The sequence below is a fragment of the Carettochelys insculpta genome, chromosome 2, assembly GCF_033958435.1.
Source record: "Carettochelys insculpta isolate YL-2023 chromosome 2, ASM3395843v1, whole genome shotgun sequence".
Taxonomy (NCBI): Eukaryota; Metazoa; Chordata; order Testudines; family Carettochelyidae; genus Carettochelys; species Carettochelys insculpta.
Window position 1 is genome coordinate 165809319 of NC_134138.1, and position 14894 is coordinate 165824212.

The following is a 14894-nucleotide window of genomic DNA, read 5'->3' on the forward strand; positions in this document are numbered from 1 at the left end:
CAAATTGATTGCTTAATTATTTGCATCATTATCTTTCCAGGGACTAGATGTTCCCCAACCCAGCACCTTCCTAATCCCTGTATGTCTTTTATCACTAACCCTTCTGTCACAGCTGCCAAATTTTGTACTGCTCCATCGCCTACCCTTGCCATTGCTTGGGGCCGGAAATATTGACCTTGAGCTACAGTTTACAGTCACAGACAAATTATTTGCAAATATGCAAAATATATGCATATTCAAAAATAATCTGGATGAATGAAGCACATGGAGCTACACAAATCTTGGGAGCCATGTCAGGTGTTTACGTACATGATCTGATAGGTAAAGAAACCTGAATTTAACCACAGACGTTGTTGTGGGGTTGAGAAAGAGAAGAGAGCAAGAAGAAGAAATCCAATGGGGTAGCATAGAGTGCACGTCAGTGCAGAATTCACATAGTGTAAGCCAGAGCAGTAGGAAGAGTGAAAGAGAGATAGGAAGGAGAGACTTTGGGAGCCTGATTCTGATCTCTCTCTGTCCAGTTTTATAAAGTGCAATGCCTTTGAACTCACTAGATGTACTTTTGATCTTAAACAGTGTAAGAGTAACCAGGTTGATAGATGGACATTATTTGCCTCTAACAAGTCTTTTATGGAGCAAACAGGCCTGACAACAAATGGAGCGAAGAGGGCAACTGTCCTGTGTCCCAGAGATTCAAAAGGGCCCAGGGCTCCTGACCACTGCAGCTGCTACTGCAGCAGATGGAGTCCCAGGCCCTTTAAATCACCCCTGGAACCTTGGGTGGTACAATCTGGAAGGTGCTGAGGGATGGCTGTCCCAGCCTTGCTCCTCCACCCGGGGCTCCACCACTTCTGGAAACATGGAGCTACTCCACTCCCACCCCACACATGTACACATATACCTTGCCTACACCTTGCCCAGGAGCCCAGTGAGTCTGTCACCTCACTTGGGAGTGAAAATAAATTTTCGTGTGTGTGTGTGTTTCTTCCCATAACAACACGCACAGGGAGTTGGTAGGGGAGCCCAGATCTTCACACTCCACTGGGCTCTGGCTCAGGCCTCTCTGATAGGAAACAATACCAAGCACCATGCAGTCCCTTGAACCTGCCTCCCTGGGTCACTTCCTACCATTACTCTCCCCGAAGTGTCAAAGAGTAACCTAATGCAGAAAGACAAAGAGTAATTTGAGCCTTCCAGTCCTGAGTGTTTCTGCCACACCCTTGTTTAGGAGCTCTCTGGATAACTCTGTCCTCCTACCCTACCTAAGCCTCCTGGCTCCTTTTTAATCTCCTTCTTCCACATGGACCATGCAGGTGAGATGAGGCAGTTACCTATGACCAGAACTGGTCCTGAGCCTCTTCAGTCCGACTGTGGGGTTTATGCAAAGTAAAAGATTACTCTCTGCCAGGCTTAGGTTGGGATCTGGTTTATATTCATGTCTACAATAAATAATCAGGATATCTTCCCCATTTTCTGGGGTTCTGCAGCCTTACTTCTTCGTACCTTTGCTGGCTGTCGCATGGAGAAGCCAGGCCTCCCACACAGACCCTCCAATATTCTGCAGTTCAAATGGACTCAGAAATTAAATCACCTTTCTTCTCCTAAAGGTAGAACTTTCAGGCCAGGCTTGAGATACGAGGGCCGTGTTACTGTTGTGCTTCTCCTACCTGTTCTTGTTTTGTAGCTAAAGAGAGGACATCAGTTTCTATTACTGTCAAGAACACACTTATCACTGGCATTAAAATAGCATTTTTGGAAAAGACTTAGAGTGCAAATGTAGAGAATGCATGTGTAAGTCACCCCCAGCTGTCAGAGCCCTAAATAGGCATCAACAGGATACATTGTTAAAGCACCAAAGAAGCCATGTTGTGATAGTTTTTTGGTTTTGTTTTTTGGTTTTTTTTGGTTCAAAAATCAATTCTAATAATTATCCATAAAATAGATATGGGTAGATTCTTCAGAGCTTGTGACATGTTACTTTCATTTTCCTCTTCACATTTTGGTAAATTTATATTCTCGTGAATTTTGGAAGGCTGATTTCCTTGCCTCATGCCGACAGTAATGTGGTCAAGCACTGTTCGAAGTTGAAAGGTCTTTCCCAGACAGAAACTGCCAATATCCTGAAGAACCGTCTCTCTTCCAACTCTGAGCATCATGAGCCGAAAGTAAAAGGACTCCAAGGAAGCATTACACTGTACTGGAGAATTATTACATGACTTTAAACTGGCTTGGGCTTGTACACAGCCAGAGTTAACAAGATGTCTGAAACCCTGAAGATTCACCATGAAGAGCTGAATGCAGATGTGTATGGCATAAGCAGACTTGTGTTGGATTTCAGGAAAGCAAATTAGGGAAGGTTTAAATATCAAATGTATAAAATGGGATAGGAGGAAATATTCATATCTACCAACCTGGAAGAAGGCTAAGGTAACCTAAAAGACACTTTTAAAAAAGCCGCAGACTTCAGTTTTTCTGTCAGGTTTTGTGTACATGGCTAAGTTATCTCAAAATAACAGCAGTTATTTCAAAATAACTTTGGCAGCATCTAAGTGATGCACACACTATTTCGAAATAGTGGGTGCATTGTTTCAATTCCAGGAAACCTCATTTCCTGAAGAATAATGCCTATTTTGAAATGGCACGATGGACCCAGAAATTATATTTAGAAATAGCTGGGTGCTATTTCAAAACTCATTTGGTGTGTAGTTGTGTTCTTTCAAATAAGATATTTCAAAATAGCCATTTCAAAATATCTTATTTCAAAAGAGGTTGCTGTGTAGGCATAGCCTAAAAGAAGAATGTAAGAAACAAGAGGAGACCCATGTAGGGATAAGGAATTGCACAATGATGCTGAGTGAAAAAGAAACCAAGCTATACTAGAAATAGCAAAGTGTGCAGGAAACCAACCAAGTATACAGGAAGTCAGTGAATGCCTGCTGGGAAAAAGTTAGACTGCAAAAAAATAAAAACTGGAATGAATGAATACGAGCCAGATGAGCTGAGAACAAGAAGAGCATTTGCCAATAGAGAAGGGGTACAGAAGAACTGGCGAGACAATAGCTCTGTTGTTACTCAATGATATATTCTAGGCTGCGTCTACACTACAGTCCCCTTTCAAAAGGGGGATGCAAATGAGGCAAATCAGAAATGCAAATGACGCACCAATTTACATATCTCGTGCTTCATTTGCATAATCACATTTTCGAAAGGCAGTCTTTCTAAAGCAAAACAGCAGTGTAGACAGGATTCTTTCGAAATAAAACCCTGTTTTCAAAAGCACCCTTATCACAAATTTTTTTCAGGAAGAAGGGTGCTTTTGAAAACAGGGTTTTATTTCAAAAGAACCCTGTCTACACTGCTGTTTTGCTTTTGAAAGGCTGTCTTTTGAAAATGTGATTATGCAAATGAAGTGTGGGATATGTAAATTGGCGCTTCATTTGCATTTCTGATTTGCCTCATTTGCATTCCCCTTTCAAAAGAAGTCTGTAGCATAGACACAGCCTTAGTGTATCTGGTGAAAAATAACATGCAACACATGTTCAGTGTGAGGGACAAATCTGGAAAGCTCAAAGGCTGAAAGACAATGGCTGTGACAGGGGCTAGAAAGATTATAACAACTGACACGAGTATGCAGCATACTGACATTGTGTCCAAAAATCGGAGTGCCGTTTTGGACTGCATCAACAGAGTTATCTGATCAATGGAATGCAAGGCAATAGGTACCTCTCTCTGTAACTTTGGTGAAAACACACCTGAAATACTATCCTCAGTTCTAGGTACTAGATCATCCTGAGAGAGATTGAACAATGAGAGGGAGCTCAAAGAAAAGCAAGAAGATTATGATCAGGTGACTGAAGAAATCATGAAGTGAAATGTAAAGAGCAAATAGCTTTGTTAAGGTATGATGAGAGAGAAAATAAGCATGCAAATCTATGAAGAGAATAAACATCAAGAAGGGAGTGTAATTTATTTTGAGCGAACTTTGAATTAGAAATATGGAGTAAAATAATAAGTAATCATAATAATAAAAGTTAAAGAAAAAGGAATTTTAGTTTAAACACTGGAGAAGAATAACTGGCAGAAAGAGCTAATAGGCAGTCTCCTAAGGGAATTGTTGCAAGCACCTTTGCTTGGAATATTTAAAACGTGTCTGGAGAAAATACAATCATATGTATTATAGGGAACAATCCTGCATTAGCAGGGGAAAAGATATAATGGTCTTGTAAGGCTTTTCTGTCTCTGACTTTTCGATGTGGTGAAACATTCCAACTCTATCCTCATAGTCACGATATCAGTAAATAGATATCTTAATTATATTACTAATATTAGTTAATATTATTAATATTAATAAATTAGACTAACATACTTAATAGCCACACTGATTTTGTTTATCTTAATTTTAGGGGATTGACTAAGGGCTAACTGCCCTAGGCCTTCCCCCTCCTGCCCTTGGCCCAGCCCCATCCAGAGGTACAGAGCTACCCCCCCCCCCCAACACACACCCTCCATTTCCACCTTGTCCCAGGGTCCACAATGGCTGTTGGCCCCACTGGTAACATGAAAGACAGCTCCTTTGAGAGTTGGCCTCTCAGCAAGTTAATTCAAGGATGAACAATGCCATCTAAGTCAACATTTGTTCTCCAGTTTTTTTTCTTGTAAACAATGGAAAGGAGTTTATGATTTGCTTGATTGTGTACTTTAGATAAGTTCAGTGGCAGCCCAGAGTCTCTTACTATTTTACCAGTCTGACAAAGGGGCATGTTTCGTTAACAGAGCACGAGCCATCTAAAAATTGGCAATGGGTGCTGTACCTTCCAAAAAACAAACCACATAATAAAAATGTCTTGTACCTGGCAAGCAAGGTATTCTGATCAATGCACAGATACAATGAATTGAGACAGCAGAAGGCACTGTTTCCATTGGTACTGATTTTGTACAGTGGGCAGACACAGAAACTGACTTCGCTCTTACCACGAGCACTGGAAGGAAGAAAGTAGGAGGTTGCTTTAAATAAGTGTGGAGAAATTTTATAGAAATTACTAGCCTGCTAGCCACAGAAAAGTCGGGCGTATTGTAAAAGCTTTGGCAAGGAAAAAGGATGGAATTGTGCCTTCTCTTTCAGAATGGCCACAGCTTAAGTGTCAGTTCAAGAGCTCTAGAAACTGGTGAAGGTGCTCAAGCATATGCCTAACTTTTAGCACAGGAATGGTCCCACTGAAGACAAGTCCTTTAGTTCCTTGCTGAACTGGGGCCTTCAGCATCAGATGCTGAACGCATAAACATAGATCACCAGTTAAAGTGACTGACTCAGTCATTTGTTCTTCCAAGGTAGATGAAATGAGTTATGGTGCATGTAATTTACTACATCAGGTACATTCATAATGGCTTTATGCCAGGCTTTGTTCTGATGTTTTTGCAGGTGTACTATTAATATCAAAGTGCAACAGTAGCTTTACTTGAGTAGTAAGGTAATAAAGGCTTTACTATGTTTCTGGTAGTTTATTGAATACTTTGGGGTGAAAGCATAAATGTATGACATTATGGTGACTTTCAAAATGGCTTTCACATCTTTAAATGAGTTTAGATTAAGCCTCCCACCAGATTACTGTTTCAACAACACTGTAAAGTTGGTAGCAAGGTTTTATAACAGAACGATAGTTGGTTTATTGTGGGGTGGGGGAGAGCTCCTTTCTAGCAATTATTCCTGAGATTGACGGTGCTATAATGATTATTAAACTGGCAATTTTCAGAAAAATGATGGAACTTAACACATCATGTTAGCAGTCTAAAGGTTAATCTTTATGTCAAGCTTTGTTACCATTTGTTAAGCTTCCTGGTTTTTTTTTAACACAACTAATTTGTTTTCCTTGCTATGCAGAAGGCATAACTATTAACTGATTCGGAAAATCTCTCTCTCCTCTCTTTCACACACAGCTTGACTGAGTGTTTCAAAAGCCCATATTACTCAATTTCACTGTCAAAATTTCTATCAATATCTTGAATTGTAAGGAGTTGTTTTTAATTTTAATTTTACTGTTTCATTAGCAATTGGATAGCATAGCAATAGGATGGAGTTCTGTTTTGTGCTAAGACACTGTGCCTCTGGATTACTCATTTGTCATGGAATGCATTCCATATCTAACCCATCATGTGAATCAGTTGTGAAAATAATAGTGTGTGTCTGCCTCTAAGCATTAGGTAAAACGTATCTCATTTTAACATTGCTTTTCCTTCTGTTCCCCTACTGAAATGATGACTGGGTAATGGAAAATTTAAAAAACAAGAGTTCCAGTGCACTTTTCATAGAAGAAACCAGTGGCTGCCAACAGATTGCATATTCTGTTAGCATATGGGTAGTAATGTGGTTTGCATCTTGTCATTTTTATTACATTTTTAACTATTAGACAGAGCTTACTAGTGAGACGCATGGTCGTAAGATGCTGGGTAAATTACTGTTGAATCAAGTAAATAACATACTCAGGTAACTAGAGTGGGATTTTCCAAAACGACTAGATATTTTGGGTGTCCCAGCATTTGGGTGTCCAATGTGAGCTAATGTGAAAGGACAGGTGCTCCACGCTTTCTTGAAGTCAGGCCTCTTTAATGGGCCTCAAGAAGGGCATCCAAAATCACGAGCACTTTCAGAAAGTATAGACATACATATAAATGCTGTTTCAACTATATGTTTTGCAAATTGCTTCACAGGACCTAGATGTTGATGCTTATAAAGAGAACATAGGTCAACAAGACAGCCTTGGTTATTTATAGAAGAAAGAGGAAAATAGTGTTTTAGTCTCTTTGAACTTATCACAATAACAAACAGTCCTGTAGCACCTTGAAGACTAACGAATTTATTTATTAGATAATGAGGTTTCATGGGTAAGACCCACTTCAGATCTTACCCATGGAAGCTTATTACCTAATACATAAATTTGTTAGGCCAGGTCTACACTGGACCTTAAAGGTGACACTATTCCATCCTTTTCCCTTGCCAAAGCTTCCATGACAATTGCATAGCTGGAATCGACGTATCGACAATTGCCTTACCTGGCCATCCTCCCTGACGGAGGTCTCCACACATCATGCCATCCAAAACTCTCCCATGGACCTCTATTACTTCTCATGCGATTGAAGAATACAGGGGTCGACTGTCAATCCCGATTGTTTGATTTTATGCAACCCACTAAGCACGCAAATTGACCCCCTGCCCTTTAGCCTTTAAGGTTCTACAGGAGTGCTTGTCTTCGGTGAAGCTATAAACTCGCCTGGCTTCCACTTACCACAGATAATAATTCAAACAGTCATCGAGTAGCAAATGTCACGTGTTGGCTTTTATTGATTTGAAGGAACTGGGTAAGTAAGTTACAAAACTTTTTCAGAGTGGAAAGGAATCTTACTATTTACATGTACCTCCATGGAAAAATGTAGGTGGCTAATGTGGGCAGCATCTTTTCACCTTTGCACTCTTCCAGGTGTCAGAAGCTGGATCTGCCATTTGTAGGTAATAAAAAAGCATGGCTGTGTGGAGTGCATCCCTTGTAGCAGCCTGACACACCTCATTCTAAAGAAATTAGTTTCCACGCAGTAGCAGTAATAACTCACGTGCCATACTGCTTTGCACACTGATTCCACACCCCCTATTACACTGCATTTAGTCCCTGGCAGACAGTCGGAAAGTGCCTTTTGAAGGCATTATGCGGTGTATGGGTGAAAAAAATACAGGAAAACACTGTACACATCATGCCATCCAAAAAAGTGCTCCAGTGAACCAAGAATTATTGCTTCTGTTATTTCTGATTGATGGGAATTTTAATGTATGTTGTGCTATGTTTTCTAATGTGTTAATGAATAGAAATAGGAAAGTAAATGTATTGAAAATTGACCATATGAAAGAAATATATGCACTTAAATGTAGTTTATGTGTGAGCATTGGAGAAAATAATGCACCAAGTATTCAGTGCATAAAAATAAACTCGTCTTTTATAGGAATTCAATCAAATACGAAACTGACATCAGTGGGAGTTGCACCCAATTACATCACACTGCGTTTCTCACAATGGTGTCCTAATCAGTCCGCCACAGTGCAATATATGTTTCTGCAATAAGTAAATTGTGGAAATGTTGTGCAAAAGGAAAAAAAAGTTCTCAAAAATGACCTTGAGCAAAAAAAAATAAAAAAAGTATAGTCAAACTTCAGCACTGTAGAAATAACTTCTGATAGTCCCAGAAAGCACAAAACGTTATTCTTAGTGACATAAGAATCAATGTGAAACAAACATTGAGCTATATAAGGAGCCATTAAAAGTTTGACAAACTAGAATATAGCATATGAGACCCATTCTCCAAATTAGCTGAAGAACCCTCTGATTTCCATCTAAGAGGAGAGAGAGGCTTTTCCATCACTGTTAAAAATGTATGCAGTTTCTGATCTAGATGTGACCTTTGTGTTGCTAGAGTAAGGACTGGTGCCAACAAACCCAGAGCTGTCAATTTTGCCCTGAGAAGAAGCTTTTTCTTTTGACTTACCTGTATGGTCCAATTAGAAACCTTGTTATTAAACAGATTTTTCCCCCTTTTTCGTATATAATCGACCTCACACATTCTTGGTCAAGACAGGCTACTGAACTGCTAGAAACTCAATGGTAATTTTTATGTGTTCATAAACATAGATCCACACACACCTGAATGTTTGTTTATACATATAGATCATTAAATGCACTCAGTTAAGTTACTTAACACTAAAGCTAACACAATAACAAGCAAAATAACAACTATATAAATATATAAGCATATAGGTCCACAGCACACACAAAATTGTGGCTCGCCAGAGCACATGAGAAGCACAGCTGAATACAGACCAGTACTACAGTATCTGGAAGTGAAGGAGTTTCCAAGCAGCTAGCAGAAGGGGTAATAAAGAAGAAAACTAAAAAAAAAAGGGTGCTAACTTTTGAGAATAGGCCTTAGAAGTTCCAAGTTTAGTGGCTGTCAGAATGGACTCAGACTGGGAGCTTCCTGGCCCTGGTCATCAAGGCACTTCAGCACATGCTTAACTTTAAGCACGTGCTTATGTCCCATCAAAAGGAAAGGGATTCAAGCATATGTTGAAGCAACTTGCTGTGCTGGAACTCCTCCACTCACAGAATATCTGCTGCTACCCTCAATGTTGTGGATGTGGCCAAAGAGCAGCAAGCCCTCACTGGTTCATTTTGTAGGTGGATAAATGATTCATTGGAAAGAAAGAACTTCCCCAAGGTCACTGTACCAGCTTCAGGATGTGAAGGTGACTCATGCATCTGATGAAGTGGGTCTTTGCCCATGAAAGCTTATGCTCCAAAATATCTGTTCATCTATTAGGTGCCACAGGACTTCTTGCTGAAGGTGAATTTAGTGCCCGTGTGACAAAATGAGCTTTTTTCACGGGGAAAAGTAATAGATTGCCATTTCTTAAATCTACACTGGTGGTTGTGATTCAGAACTATTCAGGAGAAAGCTTCTAACTGCAGATATCATCTCCAGATCTGAGTAATAAGCTATAGGTCTTTTTAACCCAGGGAAGCTGATTTTAGAGATGAACCACAGACGATGAGTTACCCTTTCCCTTACTTAACTGGTCTCATCTCTAGCAGTTGTTGTTCACGCTTAGATCAAATCTGTGCAATTTGCACAATGTCCACAATTCTCTTTTAGTAGCTATTCTAGCTTACATTTTGCTTCCCCACTGCTTGTGTGTGCCTAGTTAAAAGCACATGGATGTAATCTGAACTGCCACATCATTCTCCTGTTGCACGTTTGAAGGGTTTTTGTTTTCCGTTTTTTTTTTCTGGACATTTTATACCACCCCAGGTAGGATTTTTGGTAACCTGTTAGCCACCCTCAGAACATCATCACAGATGATTAGCAAACACTGCTTTGGGAAGCTCTCACTGTAGGGCTTTCGAAGGATATGCCAACAGTTACTGATACAGTAACTCCTGATCTCACATAATCCACTTCTATCCATTATTTGCTGAAAGGAGAATGAGTGTCTAGCTTCAAAGAGCTCACCATTGCATGTGAAGGTTGTATCTTCCCAATTTCCCCCAAAGGTGGTGCAGCTCAATCAATTCTGAATCTCTTATTCCCCAAAATGAGATCTCGGTATTTACAGTGACAGAATGCAGCATGAGCACAGGGATACTTTCAAGGCATAGGGGCTTTCCCCATGACAGCAGTAAACTCCTGTGTGTAATTAATATATGTTGCAATAGGAGCTCTTAGTCCTTGCCTTCTTATAATGCATATTGGTATAGGAGTGCTGAGAACCATTGAACCAAACTGTAAATCCTGCGTAAAAGGAAAACCACTGCAAGCCAGGGAGGGTGGCAGCAATTCTAGTTACAGCACCTGCATATTTAGATGGACTAAACATGTCGCTATTGTGAAATGTGGCTGGTCTGGCCTGACCACCTCTGTGCTTGAAATGAACTTTACAAGGAAATATTGTTTAATGAACAACATGTCTTCATTTCATACACCTGAATATTCACTTTCTATGTATTTTTCCCCTGTTCCAGGAGGTTGGGAGCATTATTGGAAAGGTCAGTAATTTACTTGAAGATTTATTTTTTAATTTATGTCTTAATATTTTATATCCGTTGACCATTGCAATAGGGATTAATTTTCTCCCCTTTATTTAACAGAAAGGGGAGACAGTTAAGAAGATGAGAGAGGAGGTAAGAGAGAAGCTTTGATGTCTTAATTTTTATTTCTCTTTCAAAATATAGCTCGATCTTTGTGGAATAACAGTGCCCCCAAATGGCTGGAAAGATTAATATCAACTATTTGTTATATGGGGAGGTGTTTTAATGTACAGGCCAAAATTAAACAGTTTTTCTTAACATAATCTTCTTATAAAGCAGTCTCAGGTTTTTTGTCTACTTTAAAGGAAATTAAAAGTGGGTGCTCTTTACAGCAATGTACCTGTAACCTTATTGTCTCCAAGTTTATTTAGTTAGTAGGGTTCTGTGTGCCAGAGAAGCCCTTAGTAATTTATTCTTCCATTAACACACATACATAACATATGGACTTGGTTCCAGATGGGGAGGTTTTGGCTCCAAAGCTTGTGTTTCCACAGTTCAGGCACAGGGTTGAGTATTGAATCCAGGGATTCAGACTAACATATAATAAAGGGTGGGGGCCTACCACAAAGATGGAAGCCAATCTCTCTCAGCACTGGAGTTGTCATGTGGTACAGGCTTGCCTCTAACCACTCCCTTTCTCATTAGTGGGGGATAAGAAGATAGACCTGCAAACTGGAGACCTCACAAACATTGTAAAGGTTCAAGAAAAGGCGCCTTTTTCCCATTCCTGGAGTTTGAATTTACAAACAAAAAGACTAATTCAAAGCTGATATTGCATAAAATCTTAGCCAAATTAATTCGCTAGGCTTGGCTGCTCAATGGGAAAGTAAATCTCTGATCTAAGTCTTTAGGGCTTCAGCATGTCACCTCCAAGAGTCTTTGCTCTTGTTTCTTTTTTGGCATCAAGAATGGCCACAGCTGGAGCTGGTGTGCTAGACTGCCTGGACTGGAGATCTGAGCATTCTCTCTCTCTCTCTCTCTCTGGGGATGGTTGGCTGGCTGGTTCTTGTTCACATGTTCAGGACCTATCTGATCTCATGTGGGGCTGGGAAGGAATTTTCCCTTATGGCAGATTGACAGTGACCTGGGGCTCTTTGCCTTCTTCTGTGGTGTGGAATGAGGTTCATGTGCCAGGATTATATCTGGGAACATCTCAATCAATACTCTGCCATTGCAAGGGCATGGAGTATTGATGCACCTTAGTCCCTCCTGTTTTCTGCCTGGAGCACATAACAGTTGAGTCTCTGTAATATCTTAGTCTAATTTCAGTTGTTGGTTTTAATATGCAGCTGCCAGATTGTGCTGGTGAACTGTGCTACACAAGAGGTTACATTTACATGATCTTAGTGGTTCCTACTGGCTTTAAATTCAAGGGCCTGCCCTCAGAGGGCTATCCCATCTTTCTTATATTTAGGGGGTTGTCTAAAAAGTCACCCCTGCCCCAGTGAATCAACAGTAACTAACCTGCAGCTCTCTGCAGGGTTCAAATGGCTGATAAAAGGAGAGGCAATCTATCTTTCTGAAGGTAGAAAATACAGTGGTGCAGATAGTGTACAAAGATTCATTTAATTTTGTTTTAGAGGTCTTCAGGATGCAGCTTTTACCAGTTGCTTTGTTTTTTAGGCATTGTAGTAAGTTTCCCCTAAGGCAATTTTAAAACACAGCATGGAAGAATACTCCGATGTGCCCTTTAAATACACTGAAGGGTTTATTTTCAGCCCAGATGATGTCAAAGCTCTTTTTGCAGACAGTACTTTCACCCACATTTTGATTTTATAAATACATGTATTTATGTAGTTTTGTAAAAAGAAGTGAGTGGTGTGCGTCAGAGACTCTTGATGCCCCTGAACAATCATTAAACAAATAATAATTAATCAGAATGACTTGAGGGTACTGATCTTACTGTTCCCACAAAACAACTGCTAGTGCTCCAGCTACTCAGGTTTGTGCCCACAGGTAAGTGCAAAATGGGCACAGATTTTGTGTGTTGAATCAACAAAAGAGAAACCCCATCTTCTCTCTCTCTCTCTTACACACACACAACTCTTTTTCTGAAAACCTATTCCCCGGTCCCTACAATCAATCCTGTTAGGAGTAAAAAAAAATACTTGTCTCATTTTTTCACAGTAGATGGAAATTTTCCTCCTTATACTCCTGAGGACATTGGAAACATACCTCCTAATTTTTTATATTAAGGGGTTGATTTAAAAAAAAAAGAATAAAGACAAGGAGTTTGGGGATAAGTACCATATGGAGACATATCATCTTAGTCCTCAAACTCTGAAGTGAATGTTATAGTGAAGGGAATATTACATATAATTCCGATAACTGACAGGTTTGTTTTGCACTGTCCTTTAAGGAAGTAGAAAACAGTTATTTTCATCTAGACATTTCTGGCCTATACGAGGAACACACTCTTTCTGGGAATGGCACAGCTCTTGGACTACCAGGGCGATGACAGCCTGAATGACACGTCTCAGAAAGACGACAGACCAAGGGTGTTCCTTTCACTTTAGTGATAAAACAGCCACAGAATAAAGGCAACACCCTTGTGTTTTTTGTAGAACGTAGCCTCTCAGATTCAATCATTTTGACTTGACTGAAAGCCTAACAAAAATTGCAAGATCTTTTCCATGTATGATTTTTTGCAGCACATTGTACACAATGATGTATTGTGGGCACTTGCTGATGGGGCAGGCAAGCGGGGGCAGTTGCATAGGGACCTACTGTTTCGAAGGGGGCTGGGGCTCTGGCTGTCACTGCTGTTACTTCTGCAGTGGCAGTTGCTTGAGCTCCGGACCCCTTTGAACTTCTGTGACAGTGCTGCTGTGGGGGGAAGCCCTGTGGTCTGCGCAGCACTAAGAGGTGAGTGTCCTAGGCACTGCCCCTTTTGCTGTTGGCTCCAGACCTCCCACTTTTCCTCAAATCCTGCAGTGGCTGTTGGCCCTGCTGATAGTGGGAGATAAAGGGTGTGTCTACGTTAGGAACTAACTTCGAAGTTAACTTGGAAGTTAGGCACTACTTCCAAGTAGCCATTAGAGAGTCCACACATGTTTTCTCTTACTTCGAAGTAGGGAGCCCAACTTCGAAGTCCTTGCTTCGAAGTCCATTCCTGGGAATGGAGTAGTGTCCTACTTCGAAGTTTAACTTTGAAGTAGGGTGTGTGTAGATGCTCAACTTCAAAGTTGCTGACTTTGAAGTTGTACTTCAAAATAAGCAACTTCAAAGTTATTTTTGTCGTGTAGACACAGCCAAACTGTTGCAAGCTTGCTGGCATAAAAAATACTTCCATTAACATTAGGCAAATAGCCTGAGTATCATCAGGCTGAGAAACACCTAATGCCTCAATCCTCTGACCAGCTCTGCATGAGCAGACTCCTGTGCCACATGCAACCCCACCGAAGCAGTGCAGCTCATTGCAGGATTCAGTTCTAAGGAACCTCCTTTGGGGTTGGTAACCAAAGCCAGATGCTTTGAATCAGCTTAAAATTAAGCTGCGGTATTCATTAAACACTGATGTCTGATTTAGTGTGTATCTGGAAATCCCCCACTCCAAGGCAGATTCTCAATTCTGCAGTCCACCTGTCAGACAAAAGTAGCTTAAGTGTCTGCTGCCCTTGCTTCTTTGTAGACATTCAGAATACCTGTCAGGAGACTCAGTGCAGGAGGATTTTGCCATTAGTATGTCTTGTTATTATATTTGGTAGCTGTCATGTAGGGAGGCAAGTTACACTTAACTGGTTCAACAACAGTTAAGTGCGAGAATAAAAAGAAGCTACACCTTCTCAATCTTTCCTGAACCATGTGGATCTGATTCCCGTTACATTAAGGACTTCTTGCAATATGTTTATACCCACTTTAAGGGGGATCTGTATCACCAGAGTGATATTAGGGGATCCTGATACAAACGAGAATCAAGCTGTCTGTTTCCGAGATGTCTGGTTTCCAGTTTCCTTCTTGCTGACTCTTCCTCTTAAGGGACACTGCAGTGGCATCTTACAGTTAGTGAAAGGTTCTTTAATAAGTCTGTACAGTAAACATGAGTTTACTATTGAGTATAAGTTTGTGCAAAACACTCAGAAGAATAATTTAATGTAGGGTGTAAATTAAAGACCAAAATATGGCTCCTAGTGTTAGTTTCCCCTTTTACTCAGAAAGCTAGACAGACCATTCATGCATCTGACAAAGTGGGTCTTTGCCCACGAAAACTTATGCTCCAAAATATCTGTTAGTCTGTAAGGTGCCACAGGATTTCTTGTTATTTTTTATTCT

General features: G+C 40.4%; 1 protein-coding gene across 10 annotated transcripts in view; it reads left to right on the top strand.

The window, feature by feature from the left end:
• The window catches only part of LOC142009638 (poly(rC)-binding protein 3-like), a 221403-nt gene that overhangs the window by 136522 nt on the left and 69987 nt on the right, over positions 1 to 14894 (top strand). For all 10 annotated transcript variants that reach the window (XM_074987975.1, XM_074987973.1, XM_074987976.1 and 7 more), the window contains exons 3-4: positions 10557 to 10580; positions 10683 to 10715. In XM_074987975.1, the coding sequence (XP_074844076.1) occupies positions 10557 to 10580; positions 10683 to 10715 (57 nt within the window). The remainder of the gene's footprint in view (positions 1 to 10556; positions 10581 to 10682; positions 10716 to 14894) is intronic.